The 21,891-nt window shown below is 38.3% G+C and overlaps 1 protein-coding gene across 3 annotated transcripts in view; it reads right to left on the bottom strand.

Moving 5' to 3' along the window:
- Positions 1-21,891, bottom strand: part of adcy7 (adenylate cyclase 7) — a 48,057-nt gene that overhangs the window by 1,541 nt on the left and 24,625 nt on the right. Inside the window, exons 2-26 of one of the 3 annotated variants that reach the window (XM_056744558.1) lie at positions 20,637-21,187; positions 14,402-14,605; positions 13,797-13,961; positions 13,491-13,640; positions 12,037-12,194; positions 9,369-9,480; positions 9,134-9,261; positions 8,847-9,005; positions 8,322-8,454; positions 8,041-8,229; positions 7,011-7,051; positions 6,769-6,828; positions 6,021-6,101; positions 5,831-5,900; positions 5,605-5,702; positions 5,441-5,525; positions 4,877-5,014; positions 4,574-4,663; positions 4,302-4,480; positions 3,962-4,073; positions 3,668-3,871; positions 2,941-3,087; positions 2,448-2,552; positions 2,128-2,242; positions 128-252 (exon numbers count right to left, since the gene is read on the bottom strand). In XM_056744558.1, the coding sequence (XP_056600536.1) occupies positions 128-252; positions 2,128-2,242; positions 2,448-2,552; positions 2,941-3,087; positions 3,668-3,871; positions 3,962-4,073; positions 4,302-4,480; positions 4,574-4,663; positions 4,877-5,014; positions 5,441-5,525; positions 5,605-5,702; positions 5,831-5,900; positions 6,021-6,101; positions 6,769-6,828; positions 7,011-7,051; positions 8,041-8,229; positions 8,322-8,454; positions 8,847-9,005; positions 9,134-9,261; positions 9,369-9,480; positions 12,037-12,194; positions 13,491-13,640; positions 13,797-13,961; positions 14,402-14,605; positions 20,637-20,801 (3,213 nt within the window). In that variant the 5' untranslated portion in view covers positions 20,802-21,187. The remainder of the gene's footprint in view (positions 1-127; positions 253-2,127; positions 2,243-2,447; positions 2,553-2,940; positions 3,088-3,667; positions 3,872-3,961; positions 4,074-4,301; positions 4,481-4,573; positions 4,664-4,876; positions 5,015-5,440; positions 5,526-5,604; positions 5,703-5,830; positions 5,901-6,020; positions 6,102-6,768; positions 6,829-7,010; positions 7,052-8,040; positions 8,230-8,321; positions 8,455-8,846; positions 9,006-9,133; positions 9,262-9,368; positions 9,481-12,036; positions 12,195-13,490; positions 13,641-13,796; positions 13,962-14,401; positions 14,606-20,636; positions 21,188-21,891) is intronic. The other 2 variants (XM_056744567.1, XM_056744576.1) reach the window with 2 other exon arrangements.

Raw genomic sequence — 21,891 nt, 5'->3', positions numbered from 1 at the left:
TAAGCAGTTACACAGAATATCTAGTTGTAAAAAAATAAAGCATTTCATAATAATAAACCAAATAAGTGGAAACCAGAGCAGGGAATTTGTTCAGATGTGAAAGATTTTGATTCATAGTGAAGTGTACCTGTATTTTGCCCATTTCTCCAGTGCTTTCCATCCGACTGGCCACATTCACAGTGTTTCCCCAAATGTCATACTGTGGTTTCCTGGCTCCAATCACCCCGGCTATAACCGGCCCGTGGTTTATACCTGCACATACATTCGCATGATGACTGCATTCATGCCTAACCAACATTTACTCTGAATGCACTATTGTTGACAGCTCAGACTCTCTGAAGCGCACTGTCATTTTTGGCTCAAACACATAATTGGCATCCACACACTCAAATCATAAAGTTGTTCTTCAGCCTCCGAACACCTGGAAGGACTGACTGCTGGAATGTGCTTTTATTATCTTTCTAATAAATGTCTTTCCCTAACAGTATTAAGGGATTTCTGTCTGTTATTGTAATTTCTCTGAGCTGTGCCACAGATGCAAGATCTGTTCTCAGCATCAGAAGCATTGTTTATGAAGCATTTCAAGCCAGTGATCGAGCGCGTTTCTTATCCCTGACCTGATGAAAATGCTCTCCTATTAGCTGCCTCTGTTTTCAGCCGCATCCTGTACATATAGCTTTCGTTTGTTAAACCCTTTATTTAAACATTTATAACATTCTTAAATGTCGTAATATCTTCTTAATGCCCTCTATAGGTCTATTAAATGTAAAATATATGAATCATATATATAATAAAATATATGAATCATATAAAATTTGCAGCTGACTGCAAAGGTCAACCTTACCTTGAAAAAGTAAAAGGTTTTAAAGCTTGAATGTCAATATTTGGTGTCACATCCATAATGTTCCATTTGCCTCAAAATAGGCACATTTCCTCAAGACAAGACACATGAAAACTGTGATAAAAACGTTTTTTTTTACTTTTCCTAAATACATGTACACATATAACTGTTGCATTCCTTAAAAGTGAATATGAACTTGTTTTCTTTGCAGTATTTGAGGTCTGAAAAAAATACAAAGCATCTTTTCTGTTATTTTTTATCTGTTTCTCAGACATTTCTCAAAATTTGTATTTAAAATTTGGTAAAAATACTGTTAGTAGTTAACAGAATTAAACAAAAATGATGATTTTACCTAAACATACTCCTATACATTTTTCCTGTAGCTCAGTTGTTAGAGCATGCTGCTAGCGAGGCCAAGGTCATGGGTTCGATACTTAGAAACAATTATATAGTACAATGCAATGTATTTCGCTTTGGATAAAAGCGTCTGCCAAATGCATAAATGTAAAAACATTCTAAAATCAGAAAATGTAAATGGTCTCTTGATTTTACTGTGGCTGTGTGTTGTCTCCCAGAATGTTTTAGTTTTTGTGTCCATTTTGACACATCAATAACATGTTTATTTTCCTCATCGTAGCCTGCTAACTGTCACCGTTCCGTATACGGGACTAAAGTTTGCGTCAATATTGTGCATGTAATTTCTAATCGAATCATGACAAACACTCTTTCATTGGAAAGGTCTAAGACTCTAGAATACAGATTTCTTTGGTGTTTTTAATCCTTTTGCGACCCGTTTTATTTTATGTATTTTTTTATAAATAAATAAAAAATAATTAAAACAAATTATTTTTACCATAAACCTAACAACATACCTTTTAATTAAATTTTTTTTTGTGATATTTTTTGCAATAATCAGCTTCTTTTCTTCTTTCAAATGAGACCAACCTTAAGTCTGTATTCCATTGATTTCATGAGTTACAGCCATTTTAGTTCCAACATGCGTTTTTCAGGCCCAAAAAGGACTCAGACAGTTTTAAACATAAAACATGTATAGACTGATATTTTTCTAATGTTTAAACTCTCTCAACAGTAGTTTTGCAAAATAAAAACTGATGGTTCAATTTATTGGTAATAAATTCATTCCGAGAGTTTACATTTGAGGTGTCACATCCATGACGGTTGAATTGCCCTATTTTACCAATAATAATAACAAAGCAGCATGCAGAATTAAGAATAGTGTAGAGTTGAGAGACTGGAGTGTGACAGTGTTTTGCAGCCAGACTTACCCACGCGAAGCCTGAATGTGTTGAATGAGTGTCGGTTGATACCATCAAGTTTGCCAATTAAAGCGATGGCAAACTCCAACATGTTTCCAATCTGTACATGCTGCCTCTCACGGTCCTGAGAGGACACACAACATATACATTTAGAGCTCTATGTAGAATAAACGGCACTGTCACTTCCAGAAAATGAAATGCTGTTGGCACTTTCACTTGGTTTTATAACATGCAGCAAGATTTACATCTCAAAACCAGTACTCCATTAACCAGTATTTAAGGTTTTAATGACCGACACACAATGTAAGTTCAAGAGTTCACTGCATCACCTGATTGGTCTGCTCGGGAGGTCCACTCAGTCCTGCAGCAGCCATGTACGTGCTGCCAATGGTTTTAATCTTCTCCACACCACTAAACTTAGGTTTAGATAGTAACTGCAGAGTGAAGGAAATGAGTAAAGTGAATCCCAGAGTTCTGAGCAGAAGAAACTAATTAAACAATTTTATTTCTACAGTAAAAGTTAGAGAGAACAAGAGTTTCCACACTGAAAAGCAAAAACTAAGCAAGCGTGACACTAGCCTGGATTTTCTTGGAAAAAGATGCAACCAGAACTATTGTGATGTTTCCAGTAAAGTCTTTCTTTGTCTTATGACATTAATGTAAAATATCTATACAAAAACATCTGCACCAAATGACATGCTCAAATATGCAAGCACTATGTATATTCACTGATTTATATATTGGGGGAATAATAGGTGAAAGGGTAAAAATTAGATCATATAAAAGTTTAAAACATATATGCTAAGAGAAACAAGATATCACCTCATCAAAGTCAGCGATGATCTCATTGAGGAGCCTCAAACACTCCAGTCCTTCTTTATTGATGTCACACTCAGTGTAGAACTCTTTGAAGTCTGGCACAGAGGCGAACATCACACAGACACAGTCATACGACTTATAGTAGAGGTCCTGGAGAAGAGAAATGGACACACACACACACACACACACACAGCCCAACGCTACAATCAGTCATTTGCACCATAAATAAGGGAAAAAGTTGTATGGTAGAACATCCACAGATTCAAAAAGGACATATATGACACACGATGGCAGTTTTGTGATAAACAAGACATTTCCAATACAGTCCACAATGCGTAGCAGAAACATTTCTTGAACAATTTCGTATATCAGTTTCACGTTTTTTCTCTAACGGGAAATTGTTGGGAAGTTCCTTTAAACACCATATGGGACAATTGAAGATTTGTTGTATAGTGTATGATGTGATTGTACAGTATGACATTGGAATGATACAGTGAACTACGTCCTGAGATGGTCTTGTGTGAATATATGGCAGTGTTTCCCAACCCTTTCTTTCACATATATTCCCAAAGACCCGCCAGTTAAATGCAAGTATCTCTTCACACCACCAAACCAGAACAACTCATAAATGTACTCCTGGTTGGGAATCACTGGAATATGTTTGTTCTTGCATGAGAGACAAAGGGATGGATATGCAGACTCATCCCGGCCGCTTCATGGCGGTTCCTACCTTGTATTTCTGGTTTAGTAAAGAGATAGTGGACAGCAGCCCCACCTCATTCTTTTTGTTCTCCCCCACAAAGAGTGCAGCCACATGCGCAGGGAGAACATTCTCCAGGAGGAGGCGGTTCAGGTTTTCGCATAGCTCCACTTCTTCCTTATCAGCCTGGTTCTTGTTCTTCAACAGGAAGTCCTGACGACAGCAGTACTCATTCTTAGAAGAAGACAGCAGACTGTAGTCAGGTACTATATTTTAGTATAGTAGAATATGGATGTAGGCCCATATGTGGTTTAGGGTTTGTACCTGGCGGGATATGAGCAGCATGGTAAAGAGAAAGAGTGTGATGTAGATGCAGCTCATGTGTTGTGGGTGCTTCATAAGTCCTAATTCGGACAGAATAAGACTGCCGTTCTCACTGCAACAGATGAACACTGACAATTGTTACATCAAAATAGACAGATTATAAAACAAACTAAAAGATTTTAAATGGAAACAGTAAACAGGATTAGTGTGATGATTAGGGGATAAACAGTTTATACAGTATATATACAGTTTGTAGTGAAGTATAAAAATCATCATGTCTTTGAAAAGTCCCCATAAAACATGAAATCTAACGTGTACGTGTGTGTTTGTGTGTGTGTACCTGATGTAGTTGGGGAAATTCAGGCATTCGTAGCTGTGGAAGAGATTCTTCTGAGAGTAGAGAATGATGATGTAGTAAACAGTAGAGACGATGAAGAGGAAGGCCACCTTGAGCTCCAAACTCACTCTCAAAAACACTCCACAGGCGATCAACGCCAATATACAATTATATACCGAGTACTGGAAATAAAGTAGAAGTTGTGATTAGCTCTTGATACAGTTCGAACCATAATAATACAAACAGGTGTATATGTGTGTGCGTTTGCAACTCACAGGCAAATATGAAAGATCATCCACATGAGAGTCCTGTTTTTTGCTATTATTTTGCCTCGAAGTATCACATAAATCTGCCTTTTTAAAAAACTGGGGATATGAGAGTAGTTTTATGTTAAAATAAAATGGTCTGATGTTTGTAGTGCTTCAGCGCATGCACAACACAGTGTTTTAGTCCCTATATAGTCAATACATACTCAGATACAAATGTATAAAGTCACTTTGGTTAAAAGCGTCTGCCAAATGCATAAATGTTATTTTGAATGTATATAAAAGTTGTGCATATGAGAACCTGAGCATTACCAAGTTGAACATGGCGAGGATGACTATGACTGCTGTAGCAAAAGTTGCCAATGGGAGGCGCACAAAAGGCCTCTTTACCACTGCATCCGATAGAGCCGACAGCCACGTACACGACTTCAGTTTCTCTGGAAACATTCTCTGAGATAGAAACAGAAAGGAAATATCAGTTAATAAAGAGAATGTTGGATTCAAGGTTAAAAGTCTGAATGTTTTGAAAAAAGGCGTCAGTGTGTTTGAATGGGCCAGCCACAGTGAGGAGCATTGTGTGTGTGTATGTCTGGCACCCAAGCTGTATATGTATTTATGTTTGTGAGTGACACATCAGCAAATGTCAGTCTGTTCTTAGTTATTTCACATTCCAAAATAAGTCAATGCCCAACACGGACATAGCATAAGCCTCTCCCCACACCAGAATACAAGGCACTCTAATCTCCAGCATCTGTAAAACCATAGTGGCGAAGCTAAATGTGCCAGATGACCACAAATATACCAGAAGCTATTAATGAATGTGTGTGTGTGTGTGTGTGTGTGTCTTGAGGCAAAGGAAGGCAGTGGTGGTCTAACCTGAATATGACCTGCAAAACAGATGCACAGGGTCAAAAGAAGAACACACGCCAATACTGCAAATGCCAGTCCCAGCTCTTTACGGCTGACAGAAGAGAGAGACAGCATCATAGTTGTTTCAAAGTCTTGTTTTAAGAGCTTTTGCTTGTGTTTATGTCACTTACTGTTGGGTAACAAACATCTGGATGATAAAGATGCACATGAAGATGAAGGTGGCGCAGGCGATGTAGTATTTAAAGCTTGGCATCTCTATAGTCCTGTACTGAGAGAGCCACACAAACACACATTAATATTCAAATATTGTTAAACATTATGTGTTAGATTGTTAATACATATGCTGAAATTTTTATAAATTATTAATCAAGTATTTATATTATTACTATGACTCACCTGCTTTTCTAGATCTCTTTTTGTAAACCACAGCGTAAGGCCAGAGATCTCTTCAGACTTCACCCACTGCCTGCACACATGCATGCATAGAATCTTTCTTCACTCAACTTAAAATCAATGCTTCTGTTACAAAACTACTGTACTGCGTCAAAAATCAAATGCATTTGTGTCAATGTGTATAAAGACTAACTTGCTGGAGCTCAGGTCATTGATGGTGGTGGTCATCTTGTCGTGAAGTTCTTCATCAAACTTCGTCTTCTGAGATTTGTTCCTGAAGAGGACGGTATTACTCTTAGACACGTTTGGGCACATAAATTAATGCACATAAACAAAATGTAGATGTCTATATTACAGAGTGATATCTATACATTGGCATTGTGTGACAGAGGACATGGTTATAGATATGGTCATGCGGTTATTGAGTTGACCTGCAGTGCGGGCTGTACATATTGTGGGAAGCGGGGGTAAATGTGTGATTTGTTTCAGCTTGTTGTTTTAGTGGTAATGCTTTAGAGATCTAAAGCATGAGTTAGAAAAAAAGAACATTTAGTGTAGGTGTGCTCACAGCTTGTGTGCGGGTGGGTGAGGGCTACAGCAGGCAGGATACTGTGTGTTAGCTTAAACCCCATGAGAGAAATTGCAAGAGTCCCCTTGCAATGTGCCTCAACATGGCTCAGGAAGGAAAAATGCTATTTCCCCTCTCTCTCTCTCTCTCTCTCTCTCTCTCAAGCAAAAAAAACACACACACACTTGTGCAAGCCAGGAGTGCATGGAAATCTTTTATGAAAACAGAAAGGCACCCTGAGTCACATGGAAGGACTGCAGCCATGGTCATGCTAACTGTATGACCAGTGGCAGAGGCTCAATGAGAGATTACATTGTTAGTGTTGAAACTCTGGGTCACAGAGAGCTGGCTGAGTCTGTATGGCTACACTCACTTATGTGTGCTCAAGGGAGCGGCAGGTAAAGAGAAGGGCTCCTCAAGAGACTCATCAAAGCTGTCAGAGAGCAACAGTGAGAAAGACAACTTCAACATTGCTACTTTAGTGGGTAATACAAAACCAGGCTCTGGCCTACCTCTTTAAAAAGAATTGTTCCCTTTTTTTAAATGGGAATATAGATTTTGGTTTGTCTGTGTGAATTAGTTTTTGCAGTTTGAATGAAAGAAAACACAGCTCACCTTTCTGTAATTTTGGTCGTTACTGATCTGAGAGGGATGTCCTGAGGAGAGATACAAATGTGAGAATCTTTTGCACAAAGGTGTGTCCCGTATATCTTTATCAGCATGTATATCCGCTTTGATAAAATGATCTTCAAATGAACCAAAAGGTGACAATCCATTTACTTCATCTTGAATTGTTCCAAACCCATATTCTAGAGTTTATATTATTAACATCTACATTCTGCTGTTTTCCACACAGTTCATAGTGTCCAAGTGTTTTTAGCCCTTCCAAAAGGACCGAATAACACCATAAAGGAAGTTCATTTTACTCATTTGCTTACGTGAACATATAAAGTGATAGAAGTCTTGTGAAACCATATCTATGCTGTCCTTCTAAATCAACATATTTTGTGATTGGGTTGGGCGATGTCTACCAAATTGTCATCAGACGATTCCTACAGTTAAACATTGCGGATGACGACATCGGGGGGGGGGGGGCGAGGTGGGGGTTATATCAGTTTGCTAGATGGCTATCTGCCAAAACAATTATTCAGGTATCCAGACTGTGACCAAATCATATTTTGCAATGGGTTATCAATCATTTGTATAAGTAGCCTACTCGCACACGTACGACATGCAAATTTGGAATAGGCATTGTCATACGGTGGACTCGGCTGTCAACATTTGTCTTGGGATCTGATGTACGCATATGCGGAAAGGATGTGCGGACGACTGCGGACCCTCCTGATGACAAAAACTGCATCATGCAGGGGAATCACGATGTCATCTTCTATCGGCCCAACCCTATTTTGTGATTTTAAATTAGTAGCCAATATTATTTAGACTTTATGTTTGCCACTGGGTTCTGCAAATATCGAACCAATAAAAGTATTAAAAAGTGCTTGTCAACTTTAAGAACACAGTATTGAATGATTTCAAAAGTACAGTGTCTTTCCATTTCCTGAAAAACAGCCAATTTGGGCATCCAAGGTTTCGGGAAGGACTTTGTATGGGTGAACTGTTTCTTTAAAGTTTGCATGTATCTGACCTTGCAGCGACCCTTGCCATTGACCATGGCATCCGCGCTGAATTCCTCTCGGCTCTGCAGGTGAGCGAAGGGTTTGACGGCCCCCCACGACTCCAGGAAGCGTGTCATCCGCACAGAAGCTCGCATCTTCAAACCGTCGCTAACACGAGGCTTAGTAACGCTGGGAGCCATCAGCGATGATTCTTTTGACTAAACACACACATATAAACACATTAATTTAGGAATGTGCACAAATATACAGTAAACAGAAGGACTACTAATGTGCGAGCTCAAATTCTTACCCGTGGGTCTATGACCAGGTAAGTCTTGATGTTGAGCTCTTTAAGGTAGGGGTCTCTCAGGTGACCGGTACCCTCCTCCACCTCATACGCTTTGTTCAGATGCTTTAGAGTCGCCTCTGTGATGTGAACTCGGCTAGTGGGAAAAGAGACAAAAAAAAAACATGAAGCGTTTGTTAGTCACTTTGGATCAATTTGTCTTCTCATTGCTTAAGTGTAAATATAATAAGGTAAAGTGACTTAATGAAATAGTCCCACCAAATAATAAAAAAAAAGTTGTTCGTCATCATTGACTCTTCTTTGGAACACAAAAGAAGCTATTTTGAGAATTGTCTCAGTGGTTTTTTGTTTATAAAGAGGAAGACAATGCAACACTTAAACATTCTTTCAAAATATCTTCTTTTGCGTTCTTTAGAAGAAGGAAAGTCATTCAGGTTTGGACTGACATGACGGTGAGTAAATTATGAGAAAAAAAACATTTTGGGGTTGTTGTACTTTAGGAAGAGATTCTGATTGAAGCGTTCATACCCGGGTAGCCCTCCAGACTCCATATGATTGGCTAAGGTCACATCATGTGACCACACATCAAACTGCCACTTCCGTAGGCCAATCACACCACATAAGACGTTTCCAGAGTGCACACCTACTCGCATGTTTATATCCACACCTGTTGCCTCCCGAACCTGCCTGCAAGTGAGGAATAGACAAAACTCATCCTATACAACAGTATCTTGCTCAGTATCTTGACTACAGTATATAGAGAAACAGTGTGTAAGCGTATGTTTGTGTGTGCTTGTAGGCCTATACAAACTTACTTGATGGCTTCACACATGTCCAGGCCCATTTTTACACAGTTTTTGGCATGCTTTGGCAGAGAAACGGGTAGGCCAGACACACAGTAATAACAGTCGCCAAGAATTTTTATTCGCATACACTCATTCTCCTATAAGAAAAACAGATGACCAACCATTTTAACCTTCACTTATTTCAATGCACAATTCACAGCCAATGTGCACACTGCTATGAATTAATAATTTACATGATACTTACTTTAGCAATCTGGTCAAATTTTCCAAAAAGTTCATTCAGCATGATTACAAGCTCCTTGGGAGAACAGTCACTGGCCAAACGTGTGAAACCCACAATGTCAGCGTACAGGATACTAAAAGAATGACAGAGGAAGTCCCAGAAAGACAAAGAAGACAGTTACTTGTTATTCTGCCTTACCTTTGACCTGAAACTCAAAAGAAAAAATGTTTTCGAGTCAGATCATTTAAGAAGAGATTTAAGATTTGACATGACTTTTCCTGAGGACAAGAAAACACTGTGTTGAACAGCAGCAGCTCAGTGTAACAGCTGTCTGAACACCCATGATGAACAAAAACTTCATAAAGAGGGCTCATGAAAATGAACCTTTATGACTTGAGCTGTCCTCAGTGCACACTAAAAGAACAAACACACACACGCACACACTCATAAAGCATGTATGCATCACCCTTCTAATGAACAGGTTCAGAAAGACAGGCGAGCGTCTGAATCCCGGCAGGGGAACAGCTCTCTATTGTTTGCTGAAACACACACACAGGTGAGTGAGCCTGTCCGAGCAGCTGTGCGGAGGTGGACCATGCATCTAAACATAACCGATGGCCTGAGAACTGAATGTTTTGTGCATGGGACATATAAAAAGAATATGCATACAGAGCTCTTACACCTTTTATAAAGTCGAGTTCCAGGACTTTTCCAGTATTTTCAATGTGTGCTTTCATGCATTTCCAGTATATATACTTAATCACAAAAAGTGATGATATTATGCTAAAAAGATCCTAAAATGGCATTCCCAACTGTCTGGCAAGATAAATAGGCCTACATTTTACATGCCTCCCAAAAATTAACTATCATTTGCAAGAGCTTGCAGACCCTGAATTTTTTTTTTGCTAGTTTCAGTCCAACGCAGTTATCATTTTCACGTCATGTTTAAATAGCAAAAGCATTTCCGCCCATGGGTGTGCTGATCTGAAAACGAGGTGTGTTCAGATGCATTGCTGGCGCATTGCATTTTTGAGGCAACTGACATAGACTCCACAACTGACTGACTGACTGAAACCTGGTCTAGTCAATGGGGCAATATTTAATATTTTGTTATTTAAAGAGCACGTTAGTGAAATGCGCTTATGGGCGGGTGCACAGCGCCTTTATATTCTGTTTATTACACACAGAGGGACGAGAATCAGCACACAATAATGCCACATATTACAAATAAATGGACAATGTTAAAGATTCTTGTGTACATTTACATTTATCAGACGCTTTTATCCAAAGCGACTCACATTGCATTATCCTATACATTTTTGTTTCTAAGTATGTGCAATCCCCTGGGATCGAACCCACAACCTTACGTCGTCAACGCAAGGCTCTTACCACTGAGCAACAGGAAAGCACATAGGATAAAAAATCTGACTTGTCCTGTGGTCTGTTCTCGCCTATTAACCTTGCGCACGAGCACAAGGTTATATTTTGTCCTGGACTGAAAACCTTTTGAGCCTTTGGTTAGTAAGATTTGCAAAGTATGTAGTTATTATTTTAACTTTTTTTACTTCAGTCATCTATATTGCCAAATAAAGTAGTCTTCTTGAGAACAAATATGAAATAATATATTGCCTAATACTATTTGAGATAAGTTTTGCATCATTTCATTAGGCCTAAACCTGCAATAGACTGAGTGCGCTGAGTTTGTTACACGTGACCTATATTTTAAAGAATAAGGATTTGTATATCCCACTCGGGAACAGGGCTCAACATAAAACATAGAAGGCCATCGCTGACAGTGGAATAAAAATTCTAAAATGATGACACACTGTTTCGCGTGGTTATTTCAATTTGTTTGTGTTGGAAGATATGTTTTATTATTTGACTCAAGATGAAGCTAATTTCTTGCATTATTAAAGCTACACTTAAAAGCTGCACCATCCCTGCAATCCCGCTGTGAACATCTTATGTGGCACAGAAACGCTCACTCCCTATGGAGTTTTTGCATTCTTTGGAGAAGGATATTTGATAATTTGATAAATAGTTTTTGTTTTCAAACCTCCCATGTTATCTGTTCCATTAGAAGAATTCAGATGCAAACCCCTCAAAGCTCCCCCTTTTAATTTAATTTAAAAACCAGATATTTCAGATGGGGCAGAGTGTGGTATTTAGTGGGTTTTGAAGCAAAATTATTTGAGTAGGATAACATATACTATGTGTCGAAAGCATTCACTTAACATCATAATTGAATTTTTGACGGAGGTTGCTTTAAGAGGGTTTTGCATCTGAGCTCTTCATAGCCTACATCGCCGACCGCCACGTGTGCAGAATCAGAGCGGCAATCTCTAGCAGAATGTTTTTAATGCACACGGCAAACGCAATAAGAACATTTCAGTTCATTTATCTAAAAAGTGAACTATTGTAACATTCTGATTTCAAGCAGTATAAAGCCCTTTGTCCCAAATCCAAGCATTTTTAAACATTGAAAGCACCACATTTAAAATCAAACATTTTTCAGGATTATTTTAGCATACCTACGAACCCTGTCAATAGCGCCCCATTCCCCCATTTCTAGTCATGGGGCTGGTGGGAAATGAGTCCGTGCTAACAGACTGACCATTCATTCAATATCAGGATCGGTTTAATGAGAAGGTAGAAACTAGAGACTCTGAAATTACTCTGTGTGTGTTACCTGACGTTTTCATGTCTTTTCACATAGAGACTGTGGAAGTTGTTGTCTCGCACCATACGCTGCTGTTCCTCTTTGTCTTTGCATTTGCAGCGCTCCATTATGGCCAGTTTCATCTTCATGGATATGTATACAGGAAGCACTGACTGTAACAGGTTTTCCTATAGCACAACGAATACACACACACATACAAATGTAAGATAACACTTCTGATATCAGACATTCACTGTTTCATGTCTCTAGTTTGCTTCTGGTGTTTACTGCTGTGCAAACCCAACCTATGAATCCATAATTACAGCAATCCTAATGACCAACTCTCATCTCAAGTGTCCTATTCACTATCACTTTCTGCTGTTGTTGTAATGCAAAACTGGCCTGTTTGATTTGGACTGTGAGAGAGCGTAATGGGAAACCGACAGATTATATCATTCAGAGGTACACAGCGCTGCTTATTTTTTCTTCACTGTGTTTTCTAAGGACACTCTTTCTTATGTGCTTGTGTGCTCACTATTAGTGCATTGTTCTGGGATTTTCTCATCTGTCCATTTGGGAAAAAATATGTCTTGGTTATTCTTAAACAGCCTGCAATTACACTGAAACTGTGAAACTGTGCAAAAAACTGTGCAACAACACCACCAACTAACTGAGAACCCATGGCTCGTGTAAAGAGGAAAGAACTGATTTTGAATTAGGGATGGCATAAACTTACTTCACAAAAATCACAATCATTTATTCATCTTTAATATCTTCAAAAAACTATAAAACAGCGGAAAGCCAAAGTTGACATATTTATTTAGAGCTAAGGTTTATGAGGTAAAACCATAAATGTTCTCTTAAAACATGGCTCATACAAAATTTAGAAGAAGTCTTAAAGATTACGGATTTAATTAAAGTTTTTGAATACATTCTTGGATGTTCAGTCTTGAGCAAACGAAACACAGAATTATATTTTAAAAGATTGATGCTATAGTATTCTGGGAGGTTGCTAGAACCAAGCAAATTTGCTCGTTCCTCAGTTGCTAAGGTGTTGCTAAGCGGATACTATGGTGTTTTAAATGGTTGCTAGGTAGATACAAAGGCAGTTGATTAATTGACTAGTTTACAAAAAAAGCAGAGTCAGAACAAAAGACTGCAGAGTTTGGTGGACGTTGAAAAATATGGGCTCTGTTTAGGGATACAGTCAACAAAATTCAAATTCAAGTTTTTACCCTAACAGTATGTTAACTTTGTTAAGCAAACAAAAACAAAATAACAAAAAATGATAACGGTTCCTGTTTACTTTCTCCTTTAAAAATGTTTGCAAACATGATCTGACACAATAATCTATATCTCAATTATCTAAATCAATAATTTTTCAATGAAGGCTGATGTTTGAAAAATACTAGCATCATGTTTTCTATGTGTTTGTTTTTGCTGTGTCTGTATGAATGTGTGCAGAAACAAAGTTGTATGAGCACCTGTTGTCTTTTTTCAATCTCCAGTTTCATGCGAATGCCAAGGCAGCGGAGAGTATCCTGAAACGTCTGCCGAAGAGCTTTCTCCATCAAAACCTTATGAAATGCCCCAACCACAGTTCCACAAACAAACACCACTGCATTTGACAACAGCTAAGGAGAAAGAGGTATAGAGACCAACACTTTAACATAGAGGTGTGACATCCTTCCCAGCTTGTCTGCTAATAGATTTTCCTAAAACTTAAAAAGATATTTAAATAAACCGGCTCCTTTCACCCAATGGGAATCTCCATCTGCGTTTGAGTTTACCTGGTTGGTGAAGGGTTGTTTAGGTGCCTTCTGAAACGCTGTGAGGTCCACTGACAGAGCAATGATGTGAGACAGAGAGGAGATGATACTCAGAGTTACGGCATAGCTCATCTGAAATGGCAGCATGGTGTAAACTGTAATGATGATGAAGAGGAAGAAGGGCACCTGGAGAGAGAGAGAGAGAGACAGAGAGAGAGAGAGAGAGAGAGAGAGAGAAAGAAGAGGAAAATGTAACATTTATATAGTGTAGAAACATACAGTAGAGAATTGTGCATGACGTAAACAACCCTGATCCAGAAGCACTTCCTGTTTCAGTTTTTATGCACAACATAAAATAAAACCAAACGAATATTTAGGACTGAATTAAATAGAAATGTTAAAAAAACACATATTTGAGATCGTTATAAAATATATTATATGTGTGAGATAAAAAACTGACACAGGATGTGCTTCTGGATCAGTCTGGTCTACACTGGCGAGTACTAAAATTGACAAGAATTAAATTGCATATTGTTGGCCATATTACATGCTTTTATGTCTACTGTTACACCTGCTGGTTTCATTTGTGGTATGTAAAAATGTATAAGTACAAAGTGGTGTTTTACCTGGTCCCATGGTAAAGAACAAATACGTTCTTTGCCGAAAATAAAGGTGAAGCCCATTGTGAGATGTGTGGCCCACACAGCGAGGCCAAGCAAAGTTCTCCATCTCTGAGAGAGGGTCTCTGTACACACCAATACAAATACAGCCAAGAACAAAAACAATGCTCCTGCCACAACGCCCACAAATGCCCCATGACCCTTAGCATCCTGAAAGAGAAACACACAGAGAGGCAAATGGTTAAGACCCAAATACACATCAGATCATTCAAAGCATTGTATGGAGCAGTATGTGTGCATGTATATATTTTCTTAAAAAAAACATTACAAGTATCTGTCTACATGTTGGTACATGCACTCTTTATCAGAAGCATTGGTTCACACTGGTTGCCATAGAGCCTGAAAAGACATTTTGGTTTCCTCTCTATTCCTCATTCCATCATAACACCACAATACCAGCATCAGTTTGATTAACAATGAAAGTGGCAGATTTTGCATTATGTTACTACTTCACCATACCAGCACCATCAACCTTAGAAACAGGAAGCTGGTCCAGAGAGGTCAAAATCCCTCTGCCATATCTCAGAATTAGTTTTAAATCTATGGAGATACATCCACATAAACAACAAGTCTGACGGGCCTGTAGAAACTCTGACCTGGGATTTCCAAGCTCCTTTCTTTTGTTCTTGTTTCTTAATAAAGGGTGTGATATTTGATTGGATAAATGTTTGTCATTTAATGAGAAGTTTTACCTGTACTTTTGATCCAAGTCCTCTGACTCATGAACATTTGGTATCACCAGTGTGTGAACAAAAAGTTGCACTTAATATTGTAATTAAAAAAATATTGCAACTGTCCATATTACAGTATCCCAATGGTTTGCAATAACTAAATCATTTAAAAAATTCCAAAAGTTATGTTAAATCGAAGAATCAAGGTGCTGCTGCAGAGAGCAGAGCAAATGTGCCTGATGTGTGGAAGATGATCAATAATTAGAAAGAATGTAAAACTTGTATGTTGTAGGGATGAGTCACAATTTTCGAATATTCGATTCATTGATTTAATTATAGAACATCGAATAGTGTGTGCGATTGTCGTCTTAAAATAAAACATTAAAAATAAAACAATTCCCCTTGTTTTCCATGTTAATGTGGTAGTGACGCGATGTAACCAGAGGGTGGCGCTGCAAATAACGCACTTAAAAGCGGTCCACAGAATACTAAGGAAGACTCACACTCGCTGACATTACGTAGGCCACGCAGCACACTTTAGACGTGTGTGGCATACACGATACCTTGGGACGATGTAAAATATGAGTTCTGTGTGGAGTCCTTAATAAAATTGATGGAAATTAAGTGCAGCGCAAACTCTGCCATGCAAAGCTTGCTTATCATTGTTCAAACACTAGGATGCGCATTCATTTGCGCGCGAAGCATCCACAGGTTATCAGCAATCGGCAAGTTTCATGACCAGTTGAGAAACCTGCCGATTCCGATTTTTGTCGATTCCGATTTTATACCCACAAACTATAATTGACAGTATATAAAAAAGTCTTATTTTTTTATTATCGTTACATAAATTATTGAACATTACAACTTCCCTAAATACAGTTCTACAACCTGCATTAAATTACAGAATCTTTTCTTGCCCTCTTAAATTGAAGAACACTGTGACTGAAAATAATTATAAATAATAAAATATAACTAAACTTAATCACTTAATCAATCTTTTTCATTTTTGAACTCTCACAGAAGTCTAAGATAACAATAAAATACTTCAACTTTATTCTTGTCTGTTTCTGTTTCTGAAACTATCATTGCTTTATCTATTTTTTTCTGAAATGTAAGTAACTTGTCTTTATCTTGGTTCTGTAGTACTAAAAGAAGTGGGTTGATTTTAGCTGCCACTTCAATAAAAAGTTAAAAATTATTATTGAGTGAATTCTACTCTAAATATGTATTTGCCCTTTTTTGTGATAGTAAGGAACTCAATCAGATATATATCACAAATATTGGTTGATTTATTCATTTTTTATAGTTTGGATTTTTCTCAAGTCATGTTGAAAGTCATGTTACCTCCGTGAAATTACCACAGTTTTAACGTAAGACAATTAATCGGGTTGAATGTAATTTACATTTGTTTTACACAAAGTGAACGACTTCAACATGAGTTTATCATGTGTCAGAGTTTAGCATCACAGTTCGCATGTATTACATACCCGAAGTAGACGGAGCAACGAAGGTGAACTACTGCACAGTCAAAAATTGTCTGTGCACTACATGATGTGTGTGTTCGGTGGAACCACACAGTCACGGGCGTAAATGAGCCATTAAAGACAGCCGTCTTGGACGGACGTTTACATGCGTATTTGACGTTATTGCCCGCGTCGCAACATACGGTCGGCTTCCAATCGGCATTACGTGAGACTGACCGGCCGGTCACGCGAAAACCGGCCGATTCCGGTTTCTGACCGGTCAATCGGTGCACCTCTAATCATTATACAGATCGAAAGCGTGAATGGTCTCTCTCTCTTTATGTGTGTGTAGCCTGATACATTCGTGCGTTCAGCCTATATTTGTGCATGCGGGGGAGGGGTTCGAATTTCGAAGAATTCTCAGAAAATATCGAATATAATTTTTGCTTCAAATGCCCATCCTTAGTATGTTGCTTGTATAACTTAGAGAGACTATATAAATTAAGAGACGATAGAGTTCGTACGGGTGCTGGAAATCCAGAAAAAATCTACAATTTTAACACAGTGTTTTCAAGGTTTAAAAAATGCTTGGATTTGGGAAAAAGGGATTGAAACTGCTTGGAATTTTAATTGCTTACTTTCATATCAAATAAGTTTTTGACGATAGTTTGCTTTTTAGATAAAATAACTGAAAACTTCTTATTGCGTTTGCCGTTCACATAAAAAAATATTCTGCTCAAGCTTTGCTTGCCGCTCTGACTCTGCGCACGTGGCGGGTGGCTAAACATCAAGAGTTGCAAAAATCTCTAAAAGCAACATCCCTCAAAAAATTTATTATGAAGTAAATTGAATGCTCTTCACACATAGTATATGTTACTCAAATAATTGAGTAACCCACTAAATACCACTCTGCCCATTCTGGAATATCTGGTTTTGCTGGAAGTAAAGTTTAATGGAGGAGCCTGAAGTCGTCTGACGGTTTTGCATCTGAATTCTTCATATAGAACATACAACATGGGAGGATTGAAAACCAAATACAATTTATGGTTAAAATGGAGACCAAATTATCGAGCAAAAAGGACATTTTTCTCCATGGGGAGTGAGCGTTTTTAAATCAGGTTTAATGTTGCGTAAATGACGCCTAACTTAAATCCTTCCGGCAGGTGTAGCTCTAATAATGCAAGAAATTCCCGCACAAGTGTTGCTTCATCTTGGAACAAATAAAGAAATAAATCTACAGACACGAACAAAATGAAATAACCACACGAAACGGCGTTATGGAAGCATATTGGTAGCTACTTTCAATTTAAAATGCAATACGCAAAATGTAAATGCAGTATGTAAAATGTAAATGCAATTGTGTATTTAAATATACATTTTAAATAACATGTTAGCAACATAAAGTGCAAAATGAAAATAAAAAATCAATTATATCAATTACATTTGTCAGTTCCTTATTGTGACCTATTTTAAAGATCTAGGCGCACGGTCGACACAAGTTTACTCAGGCTGTGTCCGAATCCATTTTTGCTAGTTTAACAACGGAAGAAATGGTCGGTGCGCTCAGCTCATGAACTAAAAGGGTTCTCCCTATTCTCTTAATGAGTCATGGGTGTGTTTTTGCATAACGTGTAGTAAACAATCCGAGTATTATCTCCCAGGCCATTTCCTTTAAGTGCCGTTTGCACTCGCGCCATGGTGGATTCGGTATTTACATGGAGGAATTTGCAAGAGCAACTGAATGCTTTCCATAGAGGAAACGTGCTTTTGCGCGAGGTTAATACGTGCGAGCAGATCACATGACAAGTCAGATTTTTTATCCTATGTACACAATAATCTTTTACATTGTAATCCATTTGTTTGTAATATTTGGCATTATTGTGTGCTGCTGCACATCCCTCTGTGTGTAATAAGTAGAATGTACGCACGCTGTGCACCCGCCTATAGGCGCATATGACTTAGGCGCTCTTTAAATAATTACAAAAATATTGTGCTGTTGACTTTAGACCAGGTTTCAGTTGGTCAGTAGGGCAGTCTATGCCAGTTGCCTCAAACTAGCAACGCACAAACAATGCCCCTGAACACACCTCATTTTCAGACTAGCATGCCAATGGATAGTAATGCATTTGCGTATTAACATGACGTGAAAATGAGGTGAACAGCGTTGGACTGAAACTAGCAATAGACACTAAACTAACACTATTTTACAAAAATGATGATCTGCAAATTGATTGCATTTATTAATTAATGATCACAAATTGAAGGATCTTTTTTAGCACAATATCATCCCTTTTTGTGATTAAGTATGTTTACTGAAAAGCATGAAAACACACTTTGAAAGATCTGGAAAGGTGCTGGAATTTAACTTTGTGAAAGGAGTAAGAACCTTGAATTATTTTCTGATTTTATTAGCAGAAAATGAACACTAAAGAAACAGTTAAAAATTAGAAAAAGATGATCTGTATTTGTTCAGACTTCAAATACTTCAAAGAAAACAAGTTCATATTCACTTTTAAGCAAAACTACAGTAATATATGTACATGTATTTAGGGATAGTATAAAATATTATTTTATATGATAACCTTGATAGTAATCACAGTTTTCATGTGTCTCGTCATGCTGTCAGACTTTGACATTGCTGTTGGATGATTTTGTCCCTCCTGAGGTGTGATTTTGTAGAAATTCAACAGACACTGGACTGGAAAGACCAAAATACATATAAAAATGCTGTTAAAATAAAAATTTGGAATGGTCTCTTAGTTTTTTGAAGCTGTAGTCTAAATTGATTTTACAAATTTAAAGCGTATCATTTAGCAACTTATCATCCATCACGTATTTCTTCGCACAGCCCTACTTTTTAAAAGATTGTATTTAAATACACACTACAATTAAAGGATGATAAATGATGAAGCAAGATGATTCAATTACAATATCAAACTAAAAGCCATGACGTGTGGGTGAAGCACCGTTGCACATCGACCAATCCTTTCACCAACCCCATGTATACACACTTCCTGCAGTGAGTCCTCCACTCATCATCACTCAGTTATAATAATCATTCTCTTCATATGTGGAACTATCATTGAGCTACTTTACTGACTTTACTTTCAACTCTACCAGATATACACACCTCCAGTCCAAAAACATGCAAACACACACACATACCGTATGCACACCCACACAGACTCCCATCATCCTACAGACTTTGTGAAAGTTCACATAGATAGTAAAATAAAAACACACACATGCCCACACACACAGAGCCACACTGACTTATTCTTTCCCTCCCACGGCCGGTGGGTGTTGAGGGAGGAGGTTACAGAAGTTTGCACAGATGGTATAGTGCTTATCTGCTAGAGAAATGAACAATGGCAGTATGCAAGAAGCATTCTGGACCCTTTTCCACAACAGCTGACTCCAGAGAATACGTGACTACCTAACTTAGAAGAGAAAACAGCTTTTCTGTATCTCAGTGGTAAGAGCATTCTGTTAACAATCCAAGGTTGTGGGTTTGATCCCAGGGGATTGCACATACTTAAGACAACAAATAAATAGAATAATGCTATGTAAGTCAATTTGGATAAATGTAAAATGCCAAATACACCCAGAGTGGGAAAGAGAATATCACATGGTATTTTGCTCAATATCCAAGAAAAAAAGATTTTTATAGACTTGGCACAAACTTCCAATTATAACCATTATAACACAACTTCCTGTCATCGACACGGTCAGTTCCTGTTAGCTTTTCAGCACTGTGATCATCAGGGATCAGATTATGGATTTAATTGTGGTACTATAGAGGATTAGCACCTCAGTCACAGGATTATTTTACAGAGAATGTTTTAAATATCAGCAGGTCAGCTCAGGACGGATAAAAGTGAATCCAAACCACAAGACAAATCTTTATACATCTTGCATGTTATATAATGAATAAACTTGTCAATGTATTTACACTACAATTTATTTTTTGAGGTTATTTTGCAACCGTGTGTGTCAGTCAGAGCATTTGTCAGTTAGAAAGCGTGAGAAATGATTGTGGCTTCTCACCAGTTTTAGGCTGAAGAAGAGCACAAGCAGGGAAGCACATGTGAGCATGCTCAGTCCCAGCAACAGAACGAACGGCTGATATTGGCTAGTGCCAGAAAATTTTCTGTACAGGGCTTCCTGTTTCAACTTCTGCTCGTTCAGCAAGTATTTCCCTTTTGCTGGCATTCTGACCAGTGGCAGTGCGGCAGCTGAATAAAACTGACCAATCACAGCAGAGCAATCCGATGGCACTGAAATCCAACTCCTTCCATCCAGAAGAGTGCGGCTATGCAGAAATCCCCATAGAAACCACACAAGTGTGTGTGGGAGGTCATTCCAGAGCTGAACACTTCATCTCCTCCCTCCAAAGGACCATTCTGCTCATGTCCTTTTTGAAATGGTTTCTCCGTTTTTCACTTTTCCTATTCTTTTTTCCCCACTCCGTAATAGCAGGCAGAGCGTGCGACCCTTTAGGTGCCTCCCGGTCCTGCTGCAGATGGCTATAGTTCTTTGTGTATGTCGGGTGACAGGGGATACGATGCAATTAAGATGCTTTTTACATCCAAAAATTCCTGTAACACACAGAGAACAAGAGAAAGAGAATTATTTTTGTTAGATGCACCATAAAGATAGATTCACAAATCTGTCACCTTCTATATTCATTCTGTAAGCTTTTTGTTTTAGAAACTTCCTAGATTAATTTTAAGAGCGGCTAAATAATACATGAATGTTTTGAGAACAATTTCAGATCAACTTAACAGGTCTCTATAAACACTCTTCTATGTAGTCATTCCCACGCTGGCTGCTCTCAGCGTCTTTAAAAAGGATTTTGGGCAGAGTTCAACATGTGTGGATTCAGTTCTCTCTTCATTACAGAGCGTAATGCTGATGGCTGCTCTCCATGGCATCCTCAGCCAAACCTCAACACAGACAAAGCGAGACACGTAAAGCTCTCTACTAAAGACAAATGTGAGTGAGTACTGGATACCAGTGGACATCCGGTGCTTAGCCTAAAGACCTCCACATACAGAATGTGTTCGAAAACAGTGGCGTAGCAAGTCAGCTCCGGGCCCATATACGAATATACTTTTAACGGGCCACCTCAATCTGTTTGTGAGCATAACTGGACATCGGTCGTTTACTCAGGTTTGTTATTTAAATGTTAATGCCCTTCAATCACACTCAAATAGTAAGGGCAGAAAGAGGGAAAAAGCGTTGTCGCCAAGAGCACTGTGGTTAGTTTTCTCTTCACAAGCGTCTTTTGCCGGTCCCACTC

This window comes from Triplophysa dalaica, chromosome 1 (genome assembly GCF_015846415.1).
Source record: "Triplophysa dalaica isolate WHDGS20190420 chromosome 1, ASM1584641v1, whole genome shotgun sequence".
In the NCBI taxonomy this organism is placed as follows: Eukaryota; Metazoa; Chordata; class Actinopteri; order Cypriniformes; family Nemacheilidae; genus Triplophysa; species Triplophysa dalaica.
This window is presented reverse-complemented; position numbering and strand designations above follow the sequence as displayed.